General features: G+C 44.4%; 1 protein-coding gene across 1 annotated transcript in view; it reads left to right on the forward strand.

Annotated features, from left to right (window-relative positions):
- The window catches only part of TXLNG (taxilin gamma), a 256,979-nt gene that overhangs the window by 132,380 nt on the left and 102,875 nt on the right, over positions 1-21,724 (forward strand). Inside the window, exon 5 of the mRNA XM_078658098.1 lies at positions 5,313-5,507. Within this exon, the coding sequence (XP_078514224.1) occupies positions 5,313-5,507 (195 nt within the window). The remainder of the gene's footprint in view (positions 1-5,312; positions 5,508-21,724) is intronic.

The following is a 21,724-nucleotide window of genomic DNA, read 5'->3' on the forward strand; positions in this document are numbered from 1 at the left end:
GTCACACCTCCTGACTAGCTACTTTTCCCTCCTGTCCTAGTGCCAAATGGGTTCAAGGCAGAGGGTGGCATCTCCCAAGTCTGGGGGAAGCCAGGGTCGAATATCAAAGTTGTCAGAGGCCTTTGAAGCCCCCTGCCTTAATATGCTGATTACTTAGCTATCCTGCTTGAAGAATCTGACAGCACCTCTGGCCGGAGTAGTATAAGGTGGGATACAGGACAAAGTGGGAGGAGAGCCAAGGGAAAGGAAAACCAATAGATACAGTATATGGCAAGACAAACAATCATAATATCCGACTACCTTAAGGGATAGGAGCAAAAACAAAACAATAAGCTATTAATAAATCCATCCCTGGAATCGGTGTGGGCTTAATAAAGCGAGACGTTTGACACCAAACATCTTGGGTTTCAGTGAAGCCATCATGTAGCTGGAGAAATCTTAATTACCAGTGTCCAACACCTGTAATTTAAATGGCTTCCCTGTTCACTTGTGATATCTGAGAATTGTCGTAGTCTTTATAGTGTGAACCAGCCATTTTGAGCGCCTCAGATGTCCCAAGTATGAATGATGATTTCAGTTTCAGAAGATGATGTTGGTCCATCCTGTACTCTGCCTCCATTTCTTTGTTGTAAGCAACTATTTAGAGTCCCACTGTAAACATATCTCTGCAAAACTGTTACCCTCTTTAATTTGAAGATGCCTACATCCAACTGCCAGATATAAAATGCAGGTTGTCCCTTCATTTTGACTTCATTTAAACCACGGTCTTTCCTTGCTATTTTTATGTATGGAAATTGCAGCAACTCTATGCAGAAGGCAAATTATTATTTGAAGAACACGCTGAAGTAAGGGGTATTAGCGTGATAACTACAGAAACAAAGAAATAACGTTAAAAAAAATACAATAAATTGGCAGACGGAATGAAAGAAATTGCTGAAATAAAGCACACTCTTCCGTTCGGTTTAATTATATTTTAATTAGTAACTCTTCAGGAGTTAAAATAACTACTAAAAAGGATTGTGTTCAAAACCTTACCAGACATTTGAAAAACCACCAAAGTACCAAAAGTTAATAATCCTTATTAGTGATGCATGGTCTTGCCCTCTTTGTGAAATGTCAACATGAAAATAACTCAAGACATTGTGGAACAAATAAATCCAATCTTAAAAAAGAATTTAATAAGACAAAAATCATATTACACTTGACTATTTGAGGAGCCTTGACTTTTTTACATACAAGTGACACAGGTCTGGTTTTTGTGTGAAAAATAATAACCAAACAAAAAAAAAAGCACTACAGGTAAGGATTTCCAGCAAGGGCCTGTGTGTGTCAAATCGGTTAGCTGGAAAGCATCATTGATATCTTAAAATAAATAACTCTGCTTCCATTTACTTGACACTGTCGAGGAAAACGGATAATTGTTTACAAATTTATAGAACTTTGATAATGAGTAGACTGTCTAAATTGCCTGAAGGACCCAATTGCCGATATGACCCATTGTGGGGCAGTAGATAGCCTTGGTTGCTTTAAGGTTGCTGGCTGACTAGTGCTATTGGAAACGCGGCAAGTGGTCAGCCCTTGTAACAAGTATTGCCTGTTGTACATATATACTAATGTGAGTCAACTTGTCTCTTACCTACTTTTTAGGATTTGACTATCTGGTTATTGATGTTGAGCAACACATTCTCAATCGTATAGTGTGGAGTGGCTCAGATAACAAGGATTAGAATTGCACATTAGGAATACAAAGTCCAGGTAGAGCTGAACTTTGGCGTGAATTCTTAGATTTGGATTTACAAATAAAGGTTCAACTAGTAAAAGCATAAGTATCTCAGAGGTGCCTTGTCTGCCCTGCAAGAAAATGACATTTTGTGTGAGCAGTTTGGAAGAGTCTTACTGCCTTTTGATTAAGGCATGCTCACTCGTTGCTGATGTCTTTGCAGTTGCATTAGTTCAGCATGTATGCGGCCACTGCTCTCTTGGCAGTAGCGCTGCAGGAACCATGCAGGCAGGATTAAGGCCGCCAACATGATCCTGCGGCAGTCCTGCTGACTCACCTCAGTGGTGTTGATGAGGCTGTTTGGGTTTGGGGCAGTGGACAAGGGAGTAGGCATACTGCAGCATAATGTCACTTCACTGTGTGTGTGTTTAGGCAAGCCTCTGGTGTGAGATTTGATTTTTGTTGTGAGCATTGCACCCTCTAAAGAACCACATTGTAGTTGCCTTGAGATCCATGTTGCTGCTGTTCATGAACACCACCCCAGTTCTACAATAGTATCTTGGCCAGGTCAGCTGCAATAGAGAATTGCATTGAGCCCTTCCGTTATGCTCCGGGACAGCAAAAAAGGCAAGGACCCATCCGGGGACTTGAATTCGGAGAGTTACCAGCACTTTGAAGACTTGCCCAGCATCATCACTGCAGCAATATTAAAAGTAGTCTCTCACTCCCACAGAGTGGAACACCAGACTCTTTCAAGCAGCAGAGGAGGCGATGACACATCGGGGGACTTTAAATCCTAGTGCCCATGGCACTAAAAGTAGTCCTCACTCCTGAAGGACATGATGCACTTGGTCCTAGGCTTAGCAAGTCGGATGCTCGAAGAGGCTGCACAGGCCCATTCCCTTGAGTCTCTCGGCTACAATTTAGGCACCTTCATCTCCACCACCAATCCTCCCACAAAATACCCTATAAATACCTCACATCATTCCATGGCTAGATCCTGCAAGCCTGTCCAGAATCCTACATTCAGCCCCGATGAGTAAATACCTATCTATAGCTGCCCATGCTGTAAAGATAAATGAAATGAGTAGCACTAATAAGCTGCAGGACAGCTAAGTTCTGCAATTGCCCATGCAGGCTGCTGCACCTGATGTAATGTTATTGACCAGTGTGCTTCTTGAAAACATGATCAGAATAACATATTTTGTGAATTAAATAATATGACGATGCGCTGGTAATACAGAACATTGGGAGGGCAAAAGTTGAGTCTGACCAAGTCTGCATGGTGAGACGTGTGGTTGACTGGACTATTCAAACAAATCAGCGACTAGGTATTGAATTGCCAAATTTACTGTGTGAAATATTGAACTCTGTGAATCAAGGATGTGTGCTTTGTTTCGAATATGAAAGCTGCCCTGTTAGCCTTTTTGTACGGACCCCCATGTTCTTTCTCTCTTTTTTTTTTTTTTAACCTTTGTACTATTCAATGATGGGATTTACATCGAACAAGTTTGCCAAACTTTTGCAGCAGTTACATACAAGACAATGCACCCCACGTTCCTTCTGTGCTGCTCTGCCCAAATGTAAAGGAAATAGACCTAGTTCAAGTGTTTGTTTTGCGCCCGTATGTTTTCCTGTTGAAACAAATGTGGACCATGTGAGTCTTTAAAAGATATTGAGTGACTACAGTGTACCACCAGCTTTGTTTTAAAACGTTCCTTATGTTTGTCGAAGGATGATAAAAAACGTTCTCTCCGTCAAGAACCGGACTTTGGAGAAGGCTTTTACATTATCATAAGTTATATTCAATAATTGTAGATTGCGGGCCCATTTGTTGAAATCCAGAAGATTATTTGATTCATTTAGATATTGTGGTATATCTTTAACTTGTGCTTCTTTGGGTAATAATCCTTTAAAAGAGAAAATGTCCATGTATAAAAGCCAGTGTATTTTTACAATTACACATGGTGCTGGAGTAAGAAGATTTGCCAACACTGCATTCCAAAATAAATGTAACACGTGCTTACTAGCTCTTTCTTAAAGAACTACACATCTTTTTATGCCATGGAGAATCAGGACTCTGGAATGGAGAATCTAGTCTAAGATAAGTGAGGCATGAAATCAAGTGGGCCACCTTTTTGCCTTGTATATCTACCTGGTTTAATTTTCTACTCTGCTACATCACAGAACTGTTTTTTTTTAAACCAATGACTTCAGAGCCTCGCACAAATTAAGCTGGTTAACAACCAGTAACGCATTCCTTGATCAGGAACAATTTAGGCTGTATGAGACTCTGAGGACTATCATGACGACAAGCAACATCTGGGCTAAAACACATTTTTAACATAAAAGTTTATTGATGGAGTCTGTAGGTTCTCTTTTTCCTTCATATGAACCCACACTGACTTTTTTGTTTTGTGCCTTTGTATCTATAGCTCAGATCAAACTAAAATGCATTTTGAATTTTTATAAATCTCCACATATGAAATACCTCAAGCGCACTTTTGAAACGGGAGAAGTTAAGAAGATAAAGACAACCTGTTTTATTTCACCAGTGCTTACTACTTCTAAGGCTTACTCTTGAGGCTTTTTTTTAAAAATACAGTTGTTAAAATGAGAAGTCACTGGTTAAGCTCTGTTTACAGGATTTCTAGATGTTTTCTTTAATTTATTTTAAACATGCATACTTTGCTTGAATTCATTTTTATGTATCTGTTATGGTAAGTCAGAAATAAATTGGTTTGATTGTGATATACAAGTGCTTAACCAATGTTAAAAGGACAGTAAAAGGTGTGGACCACATCTGTAGCTTGGTTACTGGTACTTTATTAGGTAGAAACTCGTAAGATTATGTAGACCACTTGCTTGGGCCTCTGGATACCAGTCCGATGTGGAGTAAATTCACTAGGTACATCTGAAATGATTGTCACAAGCTCGGCATTGTACTGATGTCAAAAACTTTTAGCACACAGGCCGCAGTGCACTAATTTCCTATATGTTAGGCTTTTTTCCTGTAGATAGTTTCCTTTCATAATTTAGGAGATATCTATATGGCGCATGGTCTGCAGGGTTTTTTTTGCAGAGTTTTATATAGCGCGAACTTGACCCGAAACCGAACCGGGTATCAGAGCGCTTTACATAGCACCGGTTACGTTACATGAGGACACACATTCATTTTTGTTAGGCACGGGGAGATTAAGTGATTTGCCCAGAATCACAGGAGGTTTAGCGTCATTACCGAGACTCAAACCCAGTTCCCCAGGTGCAAGGTCGAGCGCCCTACCCTGCTTTTAAGCGCTTTTTACATTTTCCAGTACATTTTTTATGTGTTTTAATAGAGGTTCCTTTAAAATAATTTGCCATTGTTAAGGTTTATAAAAAGAGAATAGTTTATTCGAAAATATTTTCATGCATTACATACTGCACATACACAAAAGCTATTCAGACCGTGAAAGTTTAATGAAGCTAATTGTGATTGGGAACTGTTGTTCAAGGTAACAGTAACTTCATGAATGTTCAGTCTAAATTAACGTGGCATTTTATGTTTCTATTACCATGAATTTCATAACTCTTAATTGCTTTTATTTCAAAGGAAGAAAATCAACAGCAAGCACGTGATGATGAAGAGCGGCGAAAAGAGGCTAGCGCACATTTCCAGATGACCTTAAATGAGATAAAAACTCAAATGGAGCAGCACGATGTATACAATGCTAAATTGCGTCAAGAAAACATTGAGCTGGGTGAAAAGCTAAAAAAATTGATTGAGCAGTATTCTTTGCGTGAAGAGGTAAGACCAATACAATCTCATGTAATTTAAATTAGCATACTAATGAGAACAGGTACAGTTTAATTGGAAGAGACATGTGGCTGGAATGGTTCTAGAAGTCCTCAAACCTTGCTTGCTTGTCTTCGTTCGTCATTGAGAACTTTTCGGATTCATACGTCTAACTGCTGGTTCCTCATCTTAGACTATCCCCTAGTAACCAGACTGGATCCGGCGAATTTTGTAGCAGTGCTTCTGCGTGCCACTAGTGTGGCATCTTAATGCCACAGAAGTGATCAAGCTCAGCTTCTGTCTCTTCCTTCCTTCCATTCTTTCTTCGTTTTCTGACATGGATCCGTAGCTCAGCTCCAGACTTTTTTTTCTCAACCACTCCAGAATGTCATGGGCTTGGGAAATGGCTCGAAATTAGTGTTACAAATGCGTTCGACAGTGATTTGAAACTAGAGGCACAGTTGTATATCGCCAAACACAAGAAGTAACCTCTGCCTTGCGCAGATCTCGCTCCCAGTCATGGGCCTAGTGTACTCCCAGTCGCTAGGCCATTATCCGACTGCCCCACTTCCTCTTTGGAAGTCCCTCTGTCTAGTCCAAGTGCAGTCACAAAACCGAGAAACAGGACTGGAAACTATCCCTCTACTCGGACTACAAAGAAAAGGTGCAAGGGCATCAAGATGTCAGCGTCCCATCAAGGTCACCGGCAAAAACGCAGATTTATCAGTGCACCCAGAGTTTCCTAGTCCCTTGTTGACCTTATGCATATAGAGGCCTTTAAAGAGTCCATTGTGCTAATTTTCAGTGTGCCACTAGCTCTGACTGGTGCACTTTTGGGTCCCGCTACTGCAGGGGCCTCCAGTCAGGTTACTGCTGGCGAGTCCTCCGCTGGCAGTCTATTCCCTCAGGATCTGTTACCAGGCCAGTCACAACTCCAGCACAGTCATCCACTCCGGCCCAAGATCCATACGCTGGGGGATGATCCAGTGCTGACACCGATGTCCGATCCTGAACCGATCGTAGCTCGAGCTAGATCGGTATATCACTTTGAGATCACAAAAGGACAACGTGTACTTATTCTGCATTACAGTTATCAGCAGAGAGGTCATTATTTTTTTGGCTCTGATTTTGATCCTGTGCCAGAGCAGGTTGCGCCCCAGGATATTGATGATGGTGAGGAGGATGCCCTGCTCCCCCATCATACTGATGATGCCTTATACTTTGATTTACAGAAAGGCAGTGGACTTGATATTTCTGCTGGTACAAAGTTTGCTTGCCACATGGGACACCAGTAGAGGAAACTAGCTAATTTGCTATTGTGCTTCGGAGGCCTCCTGAGGTAGTAGAATTTCATCTGCCCTCCATTGAGACTAAAAGAAATGTTTTGACTGAAAGATCTTTAGACTGGGCCTGCAACCTCTGAGCCTTTGCACCCATTTAATGATACCCTCACTGATGCCTTCACTGCTACTTGGGTGGCATAATGTTCTTACCTGCCCAGACGTCGCAGATCGATGCCTGGTAATCTAGGCTTTCTCGCCAAGCACTCTGCTCTGGAAAGTCATATTGTACAGGCATGCTAAAGAATCCACTTTGGCAAATGTATGTTTTCCTCTAACAACTTGGCACTGCACTTTGAAAGCGCAGTCTGTCTGTTGGGCTGGTGCACAGATACCCTTTGGGAGATGGCTAGCTAGATCTTGCAGATGGTCCTGGAGGATCCAAGGGTCGCTTTGATTCGGACTATACAGGACAGCCATTATGCAGCCAAGTATGTTATCTGTGCCAGTTTGGATATTACTTACTGCATTGGTAGGGCCGCCTGTATGAGTCTTGTCCTTGATAGGCATACCTGGATATGGTTCACAGAATTCTCGGTGATATTATGTCTTCGCTAATGGTCTTTTTTTTGATGGGTTTCTCTTCCTTGTGGAGAAAGAAAACTCCACTTTGAAACACTTCAAAGACAACATAGCTTACAGTGCTCTCTTTGGGGCTTATGAATCCTGCCTAGCAATTTGTGCACCAGTTCTTAAGATTTAGAGGCTATTTTTGGAAGCTTGTGTATGGGCAGAGATAGCCTGCCAGCCGGTGATGAACCTGAGAGATCAGTCCTTTAGCTACTGCAGACTCTCATCCCACAGGCAATGCGTGGGGCTAGATGAGGCATCAGTCCTCCAATTCCTCCTCCCCTGCTACATCGGCCAACAAACTGCTTTAGTTGATTGGGAAACACGGCGTCCGCGAGCTAAGCAGCGGCGCTCTTCCTTCCCGGTTGCTCTCTCGTTTCTCCTCCCCGAAGGCAGCATGATTCTGTGTCAGCGTGTGCGTGAGCGCTAAGGACTTGTTCATGTGGGGGTATTTTTTCCCGCTTCCACCCGCGTTAAAGTCCGGACGCTGGAGGTCTCGAATGTGCCCCAGAGACATCGAGGATTACGAAACGCTCCCACGCCCTTACTTTTACCGCGTTGGGCTGGAGCCGCCCTGGAGCTTAAACTCGGTCGTAGTGCGGCAGCTTGCGGTCTTCTCCGCGGGCTTTCCCGGGGCAGTTCAAGCAGCGCCAGCAGCAGCAGCAATTTTGGAATCGGTGCCTTTTTCTTGCCAGCAGGTATTGCCGCCTCGGAACCACATACTGATCCTGTTGAAGAGGACCCCACTGAGGTGGCGGTGCACCTCCAAAAGGGTGGTAAGGGGGTGCTTGCTTCAAATAGCGGTAAGAGTGTGTTCGCTTTAAAGCAGGGGACGCCTACTCTGTAGCCCCTAGGAAGACGGCTTTGATTCCTGTCTTAAAAACGAGTGAGGTCCCGAACAAGAACAGGAAAGGGGGTAGGAAGAAGGGGAAGCAGACGAAGGACATTAAGGACTCCTCTGTACCCCATAGAGTTACTCGTGCTCAGGCCCTGGGGGAAGGTACTGAAGACCTAATCACTATATTTACTGGTCTCCGACTCAGACTCTGATTCTGATTTAGGACAGGGCAAAGCCCCACAGAGAAACTCTAGGAAGGTGAGGGCTGTGAGGCTGGGAAGAAATCAGCGCTAAAAGGCAGTACTGTCCGTATCGCTCCCTCCTTGCAATCCTTTTTTAGGGTCCAGCCCCAGGTTTTGAATATTCATAATCGAGAGGCTCCGAGTGAGACATATAAATCTCCTTCTGAGTTCCATCACATTATGTCTAATCCTCCATCTATAGAGCCCAGTACCGGTCTTGTTACTTTGACTGAGCAATAAGATATTCTAAGCCCGCCACTGGGGTCAGATACCAACACTCTTTATATTCCTAATCCTGATGAATTTAATCTAACTAAGGAACCTAAGGAACCACTCGTAGCTCCACCTGGGACTTCTCGGTCTCTTGTTCCCTCTGAAGCCGGGGAAGGAGAGCTAGTCGGGTCCTCGATTGAGGCGCTCCTTGAATCCCTGAAATCAGATACAAAACAAGGCTTCATGGTTTCGGCAGATAATCAAACAGATATTAGGGCAGCATGCGAGGTGCTGGAGAAGAAAGTGGATTTACTCAATAAAAGAACTGAATCTTTAGAGCGCTCAGTAGAGGAGTTTAAGGCTAATCTAGGGTCTGCCGAGATAAAAATCCAGGTTCTTCGAAGGGATGGAGATGCGATGAAAGAAAGGATGGAATCACTGGAGAACTATTCAAAAAGGAATAACCTAAGGTTATTGAAGGTTCCGGAGAACAAAGAAGGTAGCAATATTTAAACATTTGTTGCAACACTATTGAAGGAGTCTTTGAATTTGGAGGACCCTGTTGACCTTCTGGAGCAGGATATTCAGAGGGTGCACAGAGATCCTTTTAGATTAAATACAGCTAGAGCTAAACCTAGAAAAATTCTAATAACTTTCTCACCTATTCTTTAAAGGAAAAGATATTAAACCTAGCCCTGAAAGTAAAATCATTAAAGGGCCCGGATTTTCCGTTCAAAGTGCGTTCTGACTTATCCAAGGTAACTCTGGATCGCCAATGGGAATTGGGCCAAAGAATGGAGAAATTCAGGTCTTTTGGTGCTACGGTTCAGATGAGATTTCCCGCTTTTTTGAAAATTATGTACAACAATAAAATGTACAATATCAGATCCCCAAGTGAGGCAGATAATTTGTTGACATCTTTAGGGGATATCTCACGAGAGAAGTAATGAAGCAATGAACCCTTTCTCGAGGTGAGTTGAGAGAATGGTGATCTTCCATTTATTTACCTTTAAGAGGAACCCCCCCAAAGAAATTTTATATAGAAAATAAATTGCGTTGTACGGAAAAGGAGGTGGAAAAATTAAATTAAAAAAAAGGAAATAAAAAACATACATTAAAAATCACTAATAATGTAAAAAGAAAGAATAGATTTATGGGGTCCAGAAACAATCCCTCACTCTGATTAAGGCAGGAGGTAATCTGTGCCCGATTTCCATTCACCTTTTTTTTGTTTGTTTTTCTTTCCCTTAGCGTTTGCGATATAGCTAGGGTTTAGGGTAGAGAAGAAGATGAGCAGAGAGAGGTAGCTGAGGACGTCAATTCTGGTTAAACACCAAGCCAGAGTAATTAGGGATGGGTTTCCCAAGGGAGGGGAGTGGGTCACGGGGGGTGAAAGGGTAAAAATTCCTCATTTGTTGGCGCCCGATAGGTATCAGGTGCTTTTTAGTCCTTTTAAGGTTGTTTTTCAGTGGTTCCAGCAGCTTTTCAGGGCCAAGTTTGGATTGTATCCAGGATGTGGTAGGTGGTACGGTAGGAGTTTTTTTTTTGGTAGGGGTGTTAGGGATAGTAGGGAAAAACTTGATTCCATGATTTTCCTCCAGTGTCTATCCTGGAATGTCAATGGCCTGCGCACGAAGGGTAGAATGGATAGAATTCTTCAATATTTGAGAGACTCCCCAGCGCAGGTCATTGCTATCCAGGAAACACATCTCCTTAAATCTGAGACTACTGCCTTACTAAAAAATCAGAGGTGGATCGATACTTTCATTTGCACAGATCAAACAGCAAACTTTAGGGGGCTACTGTTCATTTTTTTTAAAACAGCTACTGCACAAATCTTGGAGCATAAGGAAGACCGTTGTGGTAGATGGCTAATTTTGAAGGTATCTCTTGGCCGGGATGTTTATCTCCCTGGTGGAATACTATGGTCCGAATCAGAACGACCCGTCATACATAGCCGCTATTTGCTCCCATCTTTTAGGCGTTTCGGACCTTGTAATCTGGGTAGGAGACTTTAACATTGTGTTAGACCCCTTGTTAGATAAATCCCCTAATTCAAGAGCTACTGTTCCCTCTAAGTCGCGTGTACTACTTTTAACAACAATGGCGCAGCTCGGGTTAGCTGATATACGGAGAGAGAGAGAGCTGGGGGTCAACTAGGGATTTCATTTATAAACCTAAAATATAAACACAAGTCGAGAATAGATTATGCTCTGAGGGTGTAGCTAAAGACTCAGCCCAGGATATTTTCTATCTGCCATCTCACCTTTCCGATCACTCTGCAATATCTTTTAAATTGTTACCTACACAGCAGCACCTTCATAGCTCCTAGTCTTTTGATCGTACTATCTTGCTAGAGGAAGATTACGTTTTTTCTCGAGACTAACCTGCACTCTACTAAGGCCTCCATTGTCTGGGATATCTTGAAAGCCTTCTGGCGAGGCTCTATCACTAATTGAGCCTCATATAGAACAAGCATTTACAATGCAATAGGTCTCCCAATAGCGAGTTTTTGAGCTATTGGCATTGTTATTGCCAATTCCTTTTATAATATTAAAAGGCATTGCGAGGGGTGAGAGGGGCGAGGGGTGGTGAGAGGGGAGGGTGGTGGGAGGGCAGAGTGGTGGGAGGGCAGAGTGGTGGGAGGGCAGAGTGGTGGGAGGGCAGAGTGGTGGGAGGGCAGAGTGGTGGGAGGGCAGAGTGGTGGGAGGGCAGAGTGGTGATAGTGTAGAGGGGAGAGAGTGTTGAGAGGGTAGAGTGTTCTCGCATTTGTAATGCAACATGTTTAGTATTAACGTGACTTAGATGTATTGATATAACAAATAACAATTGTTTTTTCTAAAATAATATTTAATACTTAAATAAAAGTAATTTTAATTTATAATGGCAATATCTTAAACTTTACTAAAAAACGTTTGTGAATGTTATGTTCAGTGTATTGTGGTGGTGTCCCTGAGTGGTGTGGTGGTGTCCCTGAGTGATGCGGTGGTGTCCCTGAGTGATGCGGTGGTGTCCCTGAGTGATGCGGTGGTGTCCCTGAGTGATGCGGTGGTGTCCCTGAGTGATGCGGTGGTGTCCCTGAGTGATGCGGTGGTGTCCCTGAGTGGTGCGGTGGTGTCCCTGAGTGGTGCGGTGGTGTCCCTGAGTGGTGCGGTGGTGTCCCTGAGTGGTGCGGTGGTGTCCCCGAGTGGTGCGGTGGTGTCCCCGAGTGGTGCGGTGGTGTCCCCGAGTGGTGCGGTGGTGTCCCCGAGTGATGCGGTGGTGTCCCTTATTGATGCGTGGGGGTGTCCGTAAGTAGTGTGCCGGTGTCCATGAGTGCGGTGATGTCCCTTATTGATGTGTGGGGGTGTCCGTAAGTAGTGTGCCGGTGTCCATGAGTGAGGTTAGGGTGTCCCTAAGTAATGCGGTGATTGCCATGAGTGTTGCCCCAGAGTGATGTTTGTCTATAAAGTGATTTGTAAAATGTGAATGAGAATGTGAGCATGTTTACATAAAAAAGTAGAAACGAGTTTGGGCGCGTAAATTTCAATTTAATTAAAAAAGTATTGTAAGTAAATAAATGTAAAGCACATGCTAAAAGCTTAAATATCAACTTTTTCATAAATACCCAGTGGCTAATGCAGGTGCAGAGATGGTATTATTTACCTTTCACAGATTTCAAATGTGACATTTTGCTTTTTTTCTATGGATGGGCTCGGTATTATTTCCCACAAAATAATAGTGTCTATTTTTAGAATGAGCATGTAGTGTGCTGAAATGCTCTTATTCCGTCTTAGAGTCGAAGCCCCCTTTCCCCGTGGCAGCAAACCTGAGCACTTTTCAGAAGGTGCCCCATCCTCCGTGGCGCCCGTCCCCCCTCCTGCAGATATGCAAGGCAGAGCTTCTTTTGTCTTGCAGTCGTACGAGGAACAGGTGTGAATTGGCTATTGCCCAGGCAATTCTGCATGAAAATGGGCCTAGACCTTGACACTCCCAGCTCCAGTCGAGTCACTTCCAGCCCCTTGCCTAGGTGTCTCCAAGTGAACTGCAGTCTGCAGTTTCAATAAACACACTCACCCCGAGAAAAGCATAGCATACAGGGAATGCCGTGCATTGAACGATAAAGGTTATCAGAGCTGTATCCCTTCACTATCCTTTCACTCATGTAAAAAGGCGCAACTTGCGTTGGAAGGACTGTTAAGGAGATGTCCTACGAAAGGAATTATATTGCAATTCAAAGACAAAACGTATTTCCTGAAAACTGTGACAGTGTAACATTATCTTAAATGCGTGTTCATGCACAAATGCTGACTGTCACCATGCCAAAGTTTGTGTGATTTTGGAGCTTGACCTTTCCAAATGTTGCCATCTTTCGTAAAAAACTCTTTTAAAAGAGCACTCCGCAAGCAGCATTTCTTTTAGTAAAGACTTTCAGTGAGCTGGTCTTTGCATGGGAGCCTAAAGGAGCAGGGGAGTGAGCGAGTGGGAGGGAAGCCTGGCGACAGGGGGCTGGGGAGGTGATCCCTTTGAAGGCATTGCGCAGAGGGGTGCGGGGGAGAGGAGGCGGGGAGAGCTCCTTTGAAATGCGGCTGGGGAGCAAATGGCAAGCATGAGCACGTGCACTTGCCGAAATCCGGCCGCCTGGTTCAGCTCCTGTTTTGGCCACTATAGATCGACCATCTGCAATGCGCAAGCGCATTGGCAGAGGTCGACCTAAAAAGGAAATTTAGAGACGCCATTAAGGGCCTAGCAGATGAGATGCATATCATTGAGCAGAAAATAGGCACTCGTAGAGAACTCAGTGAGGATCGGATGAGATTAGACTCCCTTAAAAAACAACTCGAAACCACACTGCAAGAAACAAATGCCCGTAGATGGGAAGTGAGTAAAATCTCCCTTTTCGAATATGAAGAGTCGGCTGTTAAACTACTAGCCTGAAAAACTAAATCTGACCAGATACGAAATTATATAAATAAGATCGTGGTAGAAGGTGAGACTTCCCCTCGTCTGTCTAACTTAAATATTGGTAAGGCATTCCGGGAATTCTTCCAAAAGATATACAAGGAAGATATTACTGAGGACAGTACAAATAGGAAAACTTGGTTAGAAGGGGTTTCTTTACCTAAAATCTCAAATGACCAGAAGCTAGTATTGGAACTTGAGATTACTCAGGCGGAAGTTAGCAAGGCAATCTCCCAGTCTAAACGAGGGAAGGCTGCGGGACCAGATGGGTTGCCAGGAGAGCTGTACCATTTACTTAAGGAAGACATTGTTTGTATTTTAGTGACAGTTTTTAATAATCTACTTATTAAAGGCGATGATCCACCCAGCTCATGGAGTGAGGCCACAGTAGTGCTGATCCTTAAACCTGGTAAGGATCCAACTGATTGCGGGTCCTACCGCCCCATCTCACTCCTCAACAGCGAATATAAAATATTTGCTTCCATTCTGTCAAATAGGTTGGGGGGTGTTGTTGGTACCATTTATTCACCCGGATCAAAAGGGCTTTATCAAGGGCCGCCAATGATCGGATTTAACGTATGACTTGGTCGGTGCTATTGATATGGCATCCACCTTTTCACTTCCGCTCGCTGTTCTAACCCTCGATGCAACCAAAGCCTTTGACCGGGTCAATTGGGCGTACCTGTCTGAGGTAATGGCGAAATGTAACTTGGGAAATAGATTCTGCTGAGCCATTGAACTCCTGTACAAGGCCCCGACTGCCAGATTATTGATGAATAGCTCTCTGACCGATATATTTAACATCACAAGGGGCACGAGGCAGGGCTGCCCGCTTTCCTCTCTCCTTTTTAATCTTTACATCGAGCCATTTGCACAGGTCCTTAGGGAAGAGCTTAACATCGTTCCCTTTAAATTTGGAGGATGGGAAAAGCGGGTGGCATTATATGCTGATGATATCCTCATTATGAACGCTGACCCCGACTTAGCCTTCCCAACAGTTATTAACCGGGCGGTGGAATTTGGGAAGATCTCTGGCTATGAAATAAACGCCAATAAGACTGAAATCATGGCTTGGAATATCCCTAACTCACAACTTAATGTAGGATCCTCTTTGAGATATTTGAGGATCAGAATTACGCGAGAGGTAGGCAAGATTCCTGAACATAACTTAGATCGGGTGTTCACGGAGTGCCAAAAGCAGATGAAATCGTGGGTTCTTCTCCCTTTATCCATTCTGGGGAGGATTAACATAGTAAAAATGTCCATTCTGCCTAAGTTTACATTCCTCTTTAATTGTATTCCTCTGGCTTTTGACATCAAGCAAATAGAGAAATGTCAACGGAAACTAAACTCTTATCTGGAAATTTAAAGCAACCAGACTTGGGTGGAAAAAGCTCAGGAGGAGGAGGGAAAAGGGAGGTTTGGCTTTGCCGGACCTACAATATTATGCATGGGCCATTCAGCTCTCGCATTCGCGAATGCTTTTAAAGGTACCTACTAATACATCAGGCGGAGAATTGTTTCGGGCCATCTTGAAGGGATAAGGCCTACCGGAGGAAGGCTTCTTGTTTAAATTTGGAGATAATTTTTTTTTTTTTAAATTAAGTTAAAAATTCTTTATTCGTTAGCCAGATGTTGGGTAACTAAAAGAAGGAAAGTTGGGCTCCGCTATTTTTCAAATTTTGCACCAATATGGGACTCCCCTGGTATTCCCCTATGTTTTCAGGATAACTTGATTATCCCGGTGAGGGATTCGGGTATTTATAAGTCGGGAGACCTGTTGGGTGGGCAATCTATTTTGCCCTGGGAATATCTACGGGGATTAGTGGGCCCAGGTCTTTCCAGATTCAAATATATTCAGATGGAGTTGGGCACAGGCACAATTTAGGAAGGATAACCTTCGGGGAAAGGATAGTAACATTGAGGATCTCCTTGTGCTGAGGCCCGGGGGTGGGAAGGAGGTTGCACTCAGGTACTGGGCAATTGAGGAAGAGGCAGATGGTGACTTCAAACTTGCCGATGAATTATGGGGAAATCATTTAAATTTACAGTGTATGGAGGTTTGGGTGGAGTCATTTAGTCTACTGCATAAAATAGTAAAACCTGCCTGGCTGAAACGAAACCATCTTTTTACAGGGCATAGGGCGTATTTTTCCCCCCTAAAACGATTGAAATTTCAGCCTGGGAAAGTTTGCAATAAATGTGGCCTCCCCGAAGCATCGAATGTTCATATGTTCAAGGATTGGCCGTTAATCAGCTCCTTTTGGGCCGAGGTGAAGAAGACTCTGGACTCCATCTTGAAGACTTCAGTGATTATCACTCTTCCTTTAATCATCTTTGGTCTTGATGACAACGTTATAGGCCAAGCCAGATCTCTTCTTTTTTATGCAATCCTTATGGCCAGAAGAGAAATATGTAAATTCTGGGTAGATCGTGCTGCCCCATCCCATTCAGGCTTCGTTATACGAGGTATCTAGGGTGGATCTGGCTAGATCCTGCAGTAGAAAAAAGCGGGCTTTCTGAGATCTCCTGACACGTTGGAAGTAGGATCTCCGGGGTCCCCCCCCCTCCCTATGATTATGCCTTTCTCCAGCTCCATGGGCCAGTTTCTCAGGTCTCCCTGGTAAACAGAATGGTCCGACAGGTTGTAAAATACCTAGGTGGAGTAAAATGTTTTACCCTCTCTCTCTGGATGTTCCTCACGCCGCTTATGCTATCGTATTTTGGTCCGGGTTATCACCCATATAAAAATCCCTGAAATTTTTCAGGATAGATACGCATGGTGGTTGGCGCTTTCCTAAGAGGGCTAAGGCAAATGAGGACAAAAAAAAAGAAAGAAAAAAAAACTGCTTTAGTTTGCGCATGCCAAACCAGTAGGTGGCAAGGTCCAGCACTGCCTCACAGTTTGGCGATCTGTCACCTCTGAGGATGGGTCTTGTAGATTGTTCAAACGGGCTGCGTCCTACCTTTTTAGGTCTCGCCTGGCGTTGCAGCGCGCATGTGCTACTCGCTCTGTGAGGGCCTTTTGAAATCGATAGTTTCTGAAGGGAACTTTAAGCCAGGCCATTGTATTCAATTGGCTTGCGTCATCGTTAATGTTCAGCGCTGGCGCGTGATTGAATATCGGGCTTTAGGGTTACCGCCGGGTCCACTTTTAGGACGGCCCATGTGGAAAGGCTGACACCATCTTTGTTTGGTGTGACCTGGGAGGGTTCGGTTTATGGCAAACGCTGGCGCGTGATTGGAAATCGCTTCCATTGAGCGCTCATGCCCACTTTCACTTTTAAAGCGCAGCCGGGCAATGCAGCCGTTTGTATGTGTCTCGCATTTTTTTATTCTATTCTGCCCACAGTCACTTTCTGAAGCTTTGTTTCAGATCAGTTCGGTTGTAATGGTGACGGAGCAGTATGCTGAAGAGTGTCGAGACATAATGTGATTGGGTACAGGGATTTTTCAATTAGTGATTGTTGGAGGATAACTGTGGCATCTTCTGGGCTCCGATTGGCCCATGGCTGTGCTCTGATGTAGGTCGTCTGAGGAGATATTAGCACATCACCTTCACCATGGTCCTCTGTAACTGGGCATGCTTACTGGCAACATCTGTAACCAGTTGCATCTAAAACAGGTCACTTCGGAGCACGAGTTGAGGCACATTCTGACAAGTTGATGGTATCCAGCTGTTTGATGTCTGGCTGTTTATTGAATAGATGGTGTCTGCTTCTCCACGTGAAAGGCCTCCATTTTACACTCATGTTTGCTTTGTCTCCCCTACCCCCTCGCTCCAGTTTCTATGGATGGGCTAGCGCAGCGCATTTGAGGCTGTTGGTGCTGGATTAGTTCTGTTCAGCCACAAAGGGGTCTCGTGTTCCAGAGGTTGGAAGCACACGGTACGGCAGGCCTTTCCGTTAAGTCGCTCCTCCGGCACCAGGGGGCAGTGTGGCGCGCAGCTGTGTGTAGTGCGAACATTACCAAAGAGTGGTATATGCAGTGTGATGCACCGAACCTAGGGCATAGTTGCGCGTCTCAAAGAGGAGAGCTCTCGGAGGTCCGCCACTCCGCTCCTTCCCACAATACTTCCAAGTTTCAACTCTTTCTGGCGCCGCTACCAAGCAGTTTTGGTAAACCTTTGAGAAAAGCAGATCTTTGGGTATTTTAGGCAACTTGTGTTTAAACAGTATGCAGAGACAAGAGCTAGAAAGCGTATGTTTTAAAGGTGACGCAATTGTTTTGCTAATACACGATTCACGTTAACACAAGTTTAAAACGCCTACATTCCATCTCTGTAATAAGTCCTGCTTTATATATAAACAGCAGTGAAATCCGAGCCTTTTAATTCCAGGGCCTTTCTTTCTCTCTGTGACTTGTCTCTGGTGTTTATCTTGTCCAAAAGTCATTACTGAAGTAACAATCTGCAAATGTGTGTTGAGACGTGTTAGTAAAATCTACCCATTTCTTTAAAGGGGGCTATTTTGTCCCCAGGGTAAAGGGGATGCTTGGGTGAATGGTGTGTATGCTTTAAAAGCCGGAATCTCGGCACAGTTCGGTTTATCCGAGCTCGCAGCGGCGCTGCCAATCCTCTGTTTACATTCCACCCAGGACAGCAAGGGTGGTTTACTCATGGGATTAACCAGGGGCTCCACTGGATATTCAGATAAATGCAGGCAGACTCCACCGAAAGATTTCCAGGATTTCATGCTACACGTTCTGCCCAGAGTGTAATTAGATCTCTTTGCTGATCATGGTAGATTTTGCTCATAAAATGTGTGTTTTTTTTATTTGATATATTGCAGTTAAGTTTTATTTTGGTGAGGTTCCCCCCCATGGTACGTGACCACCTTGGGTTGGGGATCTGGGGGTTCTATTAGGCAAAGAATGCTTTGAAGGTAGTGGAACTATTGACAGGCTTCATTCAGGTCTAGATGCCTCGGATAGGCATCGCATGAAAGTCCCAAGAGATGAGATAGTTGGTTGCCTATTGTGTTATTGTAAGCATGAGCAAACAGACACCGCGCCCGACCCTCCCACCTACCTGGGAAAACAAAGGGAGGGTGCGTTTGTAGAGGTCGCGAACCTGTATCTATCTTTCTATCTACCTATATCTATCTCTCTCTCCTCCCCCCCTTTAGTTTAGAACAAACTCTCCTAATATGCTGTAACTTTAATTCCTGTACCAGCCTCTTGTCAGAGGACTTGCTCGCCACTGCATCCTTCCAGCTGCCTCCAGCTCCGAGGAAGTATTCACCCCCATCGCATTTTCAGTGGTGCTTTACTCCAGCCCTGTGAACTGTACCACACCGCTTTACTTTTACACTAGGTAGGCGAGCCCCCCAAAAAAATCAACAGGGAGAGCCTAGCCATTGGCCTGGCTCTAAAATCCTCTGTACGAGCTCAGCCTTGAAAAAATATATAGTATGTAAGTCATAAAACGCACATCATGTAAAATATAATAGCACCACGTCTTTTTTTTTTTGTGTGTTTTTTTTTATATGTGGTCAGTGCTTAATTTGAGCCGGTGGCTGCTGGTGGGGCCCTCCGGCTGTCATTTTTGGGAACCGGCAGGGCTTTACGTGTGATGAAAACACGGTGTGTGGGTGTGGTGGGGGGGGGGTCTCTCAAAGGGGTGTGGCTGATGTAATTAAGGGCTTAGCTTAAAAGCACGGAACTTAAAATCGGCGCTTAGTATACTGTGCTCTCCCACTGGTATTTTGTAACAAGCCAGTCACTATTGGCTTTCTCAATGGTTGTTAGTTGCCTAAGAAAAAAAGCAACAACCACGGCTTCGATGTGTATGTAATATTGAAAATGCTTCAGTGAAAAATGATGGCCGTGAAATAACAAAAATGAGTCTCTTTCAACTTAAATTAAAAAGCAGTGAAGGCTGGTACTGCTACAAACTTAAGATTTTTTTTTTCCACACTCAAGGTGAGGGCAAAAATGGAGAGCCCGTTTAAGCCTAAAGCATGTTCTGACTGGCGTCTGCATCTCTACCAGTGCATCTGAGACCATATCAGACCTTCATTAGTAACTCCCCTCATGTGAACCCGCAGGTTTTATAGACCAATTAACCATGTGGCCCTAGAATCTAAAATAGAGTGGTCTCTGGCTATTGATGTACTAGTGCAATGCCTTAAACCTAACCGGACTGCTCTGGTAGGCTGGGTGGGGGGAGGTGGGTGTAGGGGGAGGGGGTGTGTGTGTGTGAGAGAGAGGAGGGTTCAAAAATGGTCTGGTATTGTCCTCAAACTGCATTGTTTCCAATATAATTTTGCTTCAGAACTTTTACAAACAATTCTCCCCTTTCTTCTTGGATTTCCAGTGCTGGTGCTCTACTAAGAGAAAAGTAGGTTATGTCAGCGGCTCACGAGCCTTTAGCATTCCTTACAGAGCACTTGGACTATACCATTTCCTGCTGAAAGGCAATATTTTTCTCCATGTGTTCCCATACCTGGAGTGTCACGCAGTTTGGTGCTTACTTTCCCTCTATGTAAAAAAACCAGTAAATGTTTCAGCACCCAGGCTAATATGCTGCAATGCCAAATACATATAAGGTCCCAAAGGCGAGACCGATCCATTGCAAATGCTTGTTTCTCCTCCCACCCTATATTCCTCTCACTCTAGAATGAATTTTAGCAGAGCATCTTTACATAATGCTACAGGAAGTACGCCTGTTGCTTTCCAGAGAAAGGTGGAGATGTTTTTCACACTGTCCTTATCCCCAAACATGACAGTGGCTGAGGCCTATCTTGGACGTCGAACCCCTGAACAACAAGACCGGTATTTTCATATATGCTTCCTGCAGTCCCACAGGTCGTTAAAGATGGGCCAGGAGCATTTTCAGTTTGTTGAGCTACACGTACGCCTCACCAGTGCCCTTCTAGTGTTCACGGAAGTGATGGCCGTGGTCACTGCCCCTCTTCTGAGGTTGAGTTCCTGTATTCCCACAGCTCGACAGCTGGCCACTGAAGGTGGGCTAACCGCAGTCCGTCTTGGACAACCTCCAGATGATGGGAGAATCTTTGACAGTACTGAGTTTCTGTAAACAAGCTGAAGTCTCATTTTCTCTTAGAGGTTTCCATTTATTGGAGTGTTCCTCGGTACGGCTTTTCCTCCGCAAGAGCTGCAGGACATTTCTTTATGATACTGATATTTGAGATTGGTACTGTATACAAGTCAGGGTGGTTCTAAGGCTTCTTAGCCTCGTACATCATTGTCAACTGCGTCAGGTGGCTCGTGCAAGCTTTGAAGTGGAACCTGAAATTCCAGTAGGCCCAGCTTCAAGACTGCCTTTCCAACAACCATCCAGGTCTCGAGGAAGACTGCGCAAGATCTGCAGTGGTGATTGACCATTACAATTTTTCCTACAGCAGGTCACTCTTGCTGCCAGACCCAGCGGTGACTCTGGTGACGGGCGCAGCAATGCTCAGTTAGAAGTGTCACTTGGTGAAGTTAGAAACCTGAGGACACTGATCTTCAGTGGCAAGTTTGTGCCTTTTCAACCTACTGTAGGTGCAGGCTATTCATCTGCCCCTAAAGACCTTCCTGCTGTCCATCAAGAGGAGGCCGGTGCAGGTTATCACAAACAGCACATCATGTGGTACTGAAACAAGTAGACCGAAGTAGAATCCTGGGTCCTGTACCAGGAGGCTTCTGTTTCTTGTGGTGGCTGTCGCACCAGGAAATCTTTCTGGTCACTAACCACCTGGTTGGGTCCCTGAATGTCAGAGGTGTCAAACTGAGCATGTGTCCTTTGGCAGATCATGAGTGGTCTATATCCCAAGGTGACGCAGGGTGTCTTTCACCAGTGGGAGGAACCTTGGCAAGATCTTTTTGTCTCGGTCGAACATGCAGTGTCAAAAATGTTGTGCAATCATGTTTCTGCAAGAACACTAGTTAGGAAACTCATTCCAGCAGGAATGGAACAAGGGACTTCTATACGCCTTTCCGCCACCATTTCTCTTGCCCGAGTACGGAAGAAGATCTGGAATGACCACACTCAAGTCATCCTGATGGCCCTGAATTGGACCAGGAAGGGTGGTACCCATAACTCCTGAGCAAAAGCTTCTTTCCTTTGATCTGATTGTCTTT

Source organism: Lissotriton helveticus, chromosome 8 (genome assembly GCF_964261635.1).
Source record: "Lissotriton helveticus chromosome 8, aLisHel1.1, whole genome shotgun sequence".
Classification (NCBI taxonomy): domain Eukaryota; kingdom Metazoa; phylum Chordata; class Amphibia; order Caudata; family Salamandridae; genus Lissotriton; species Lissotriton helveticus.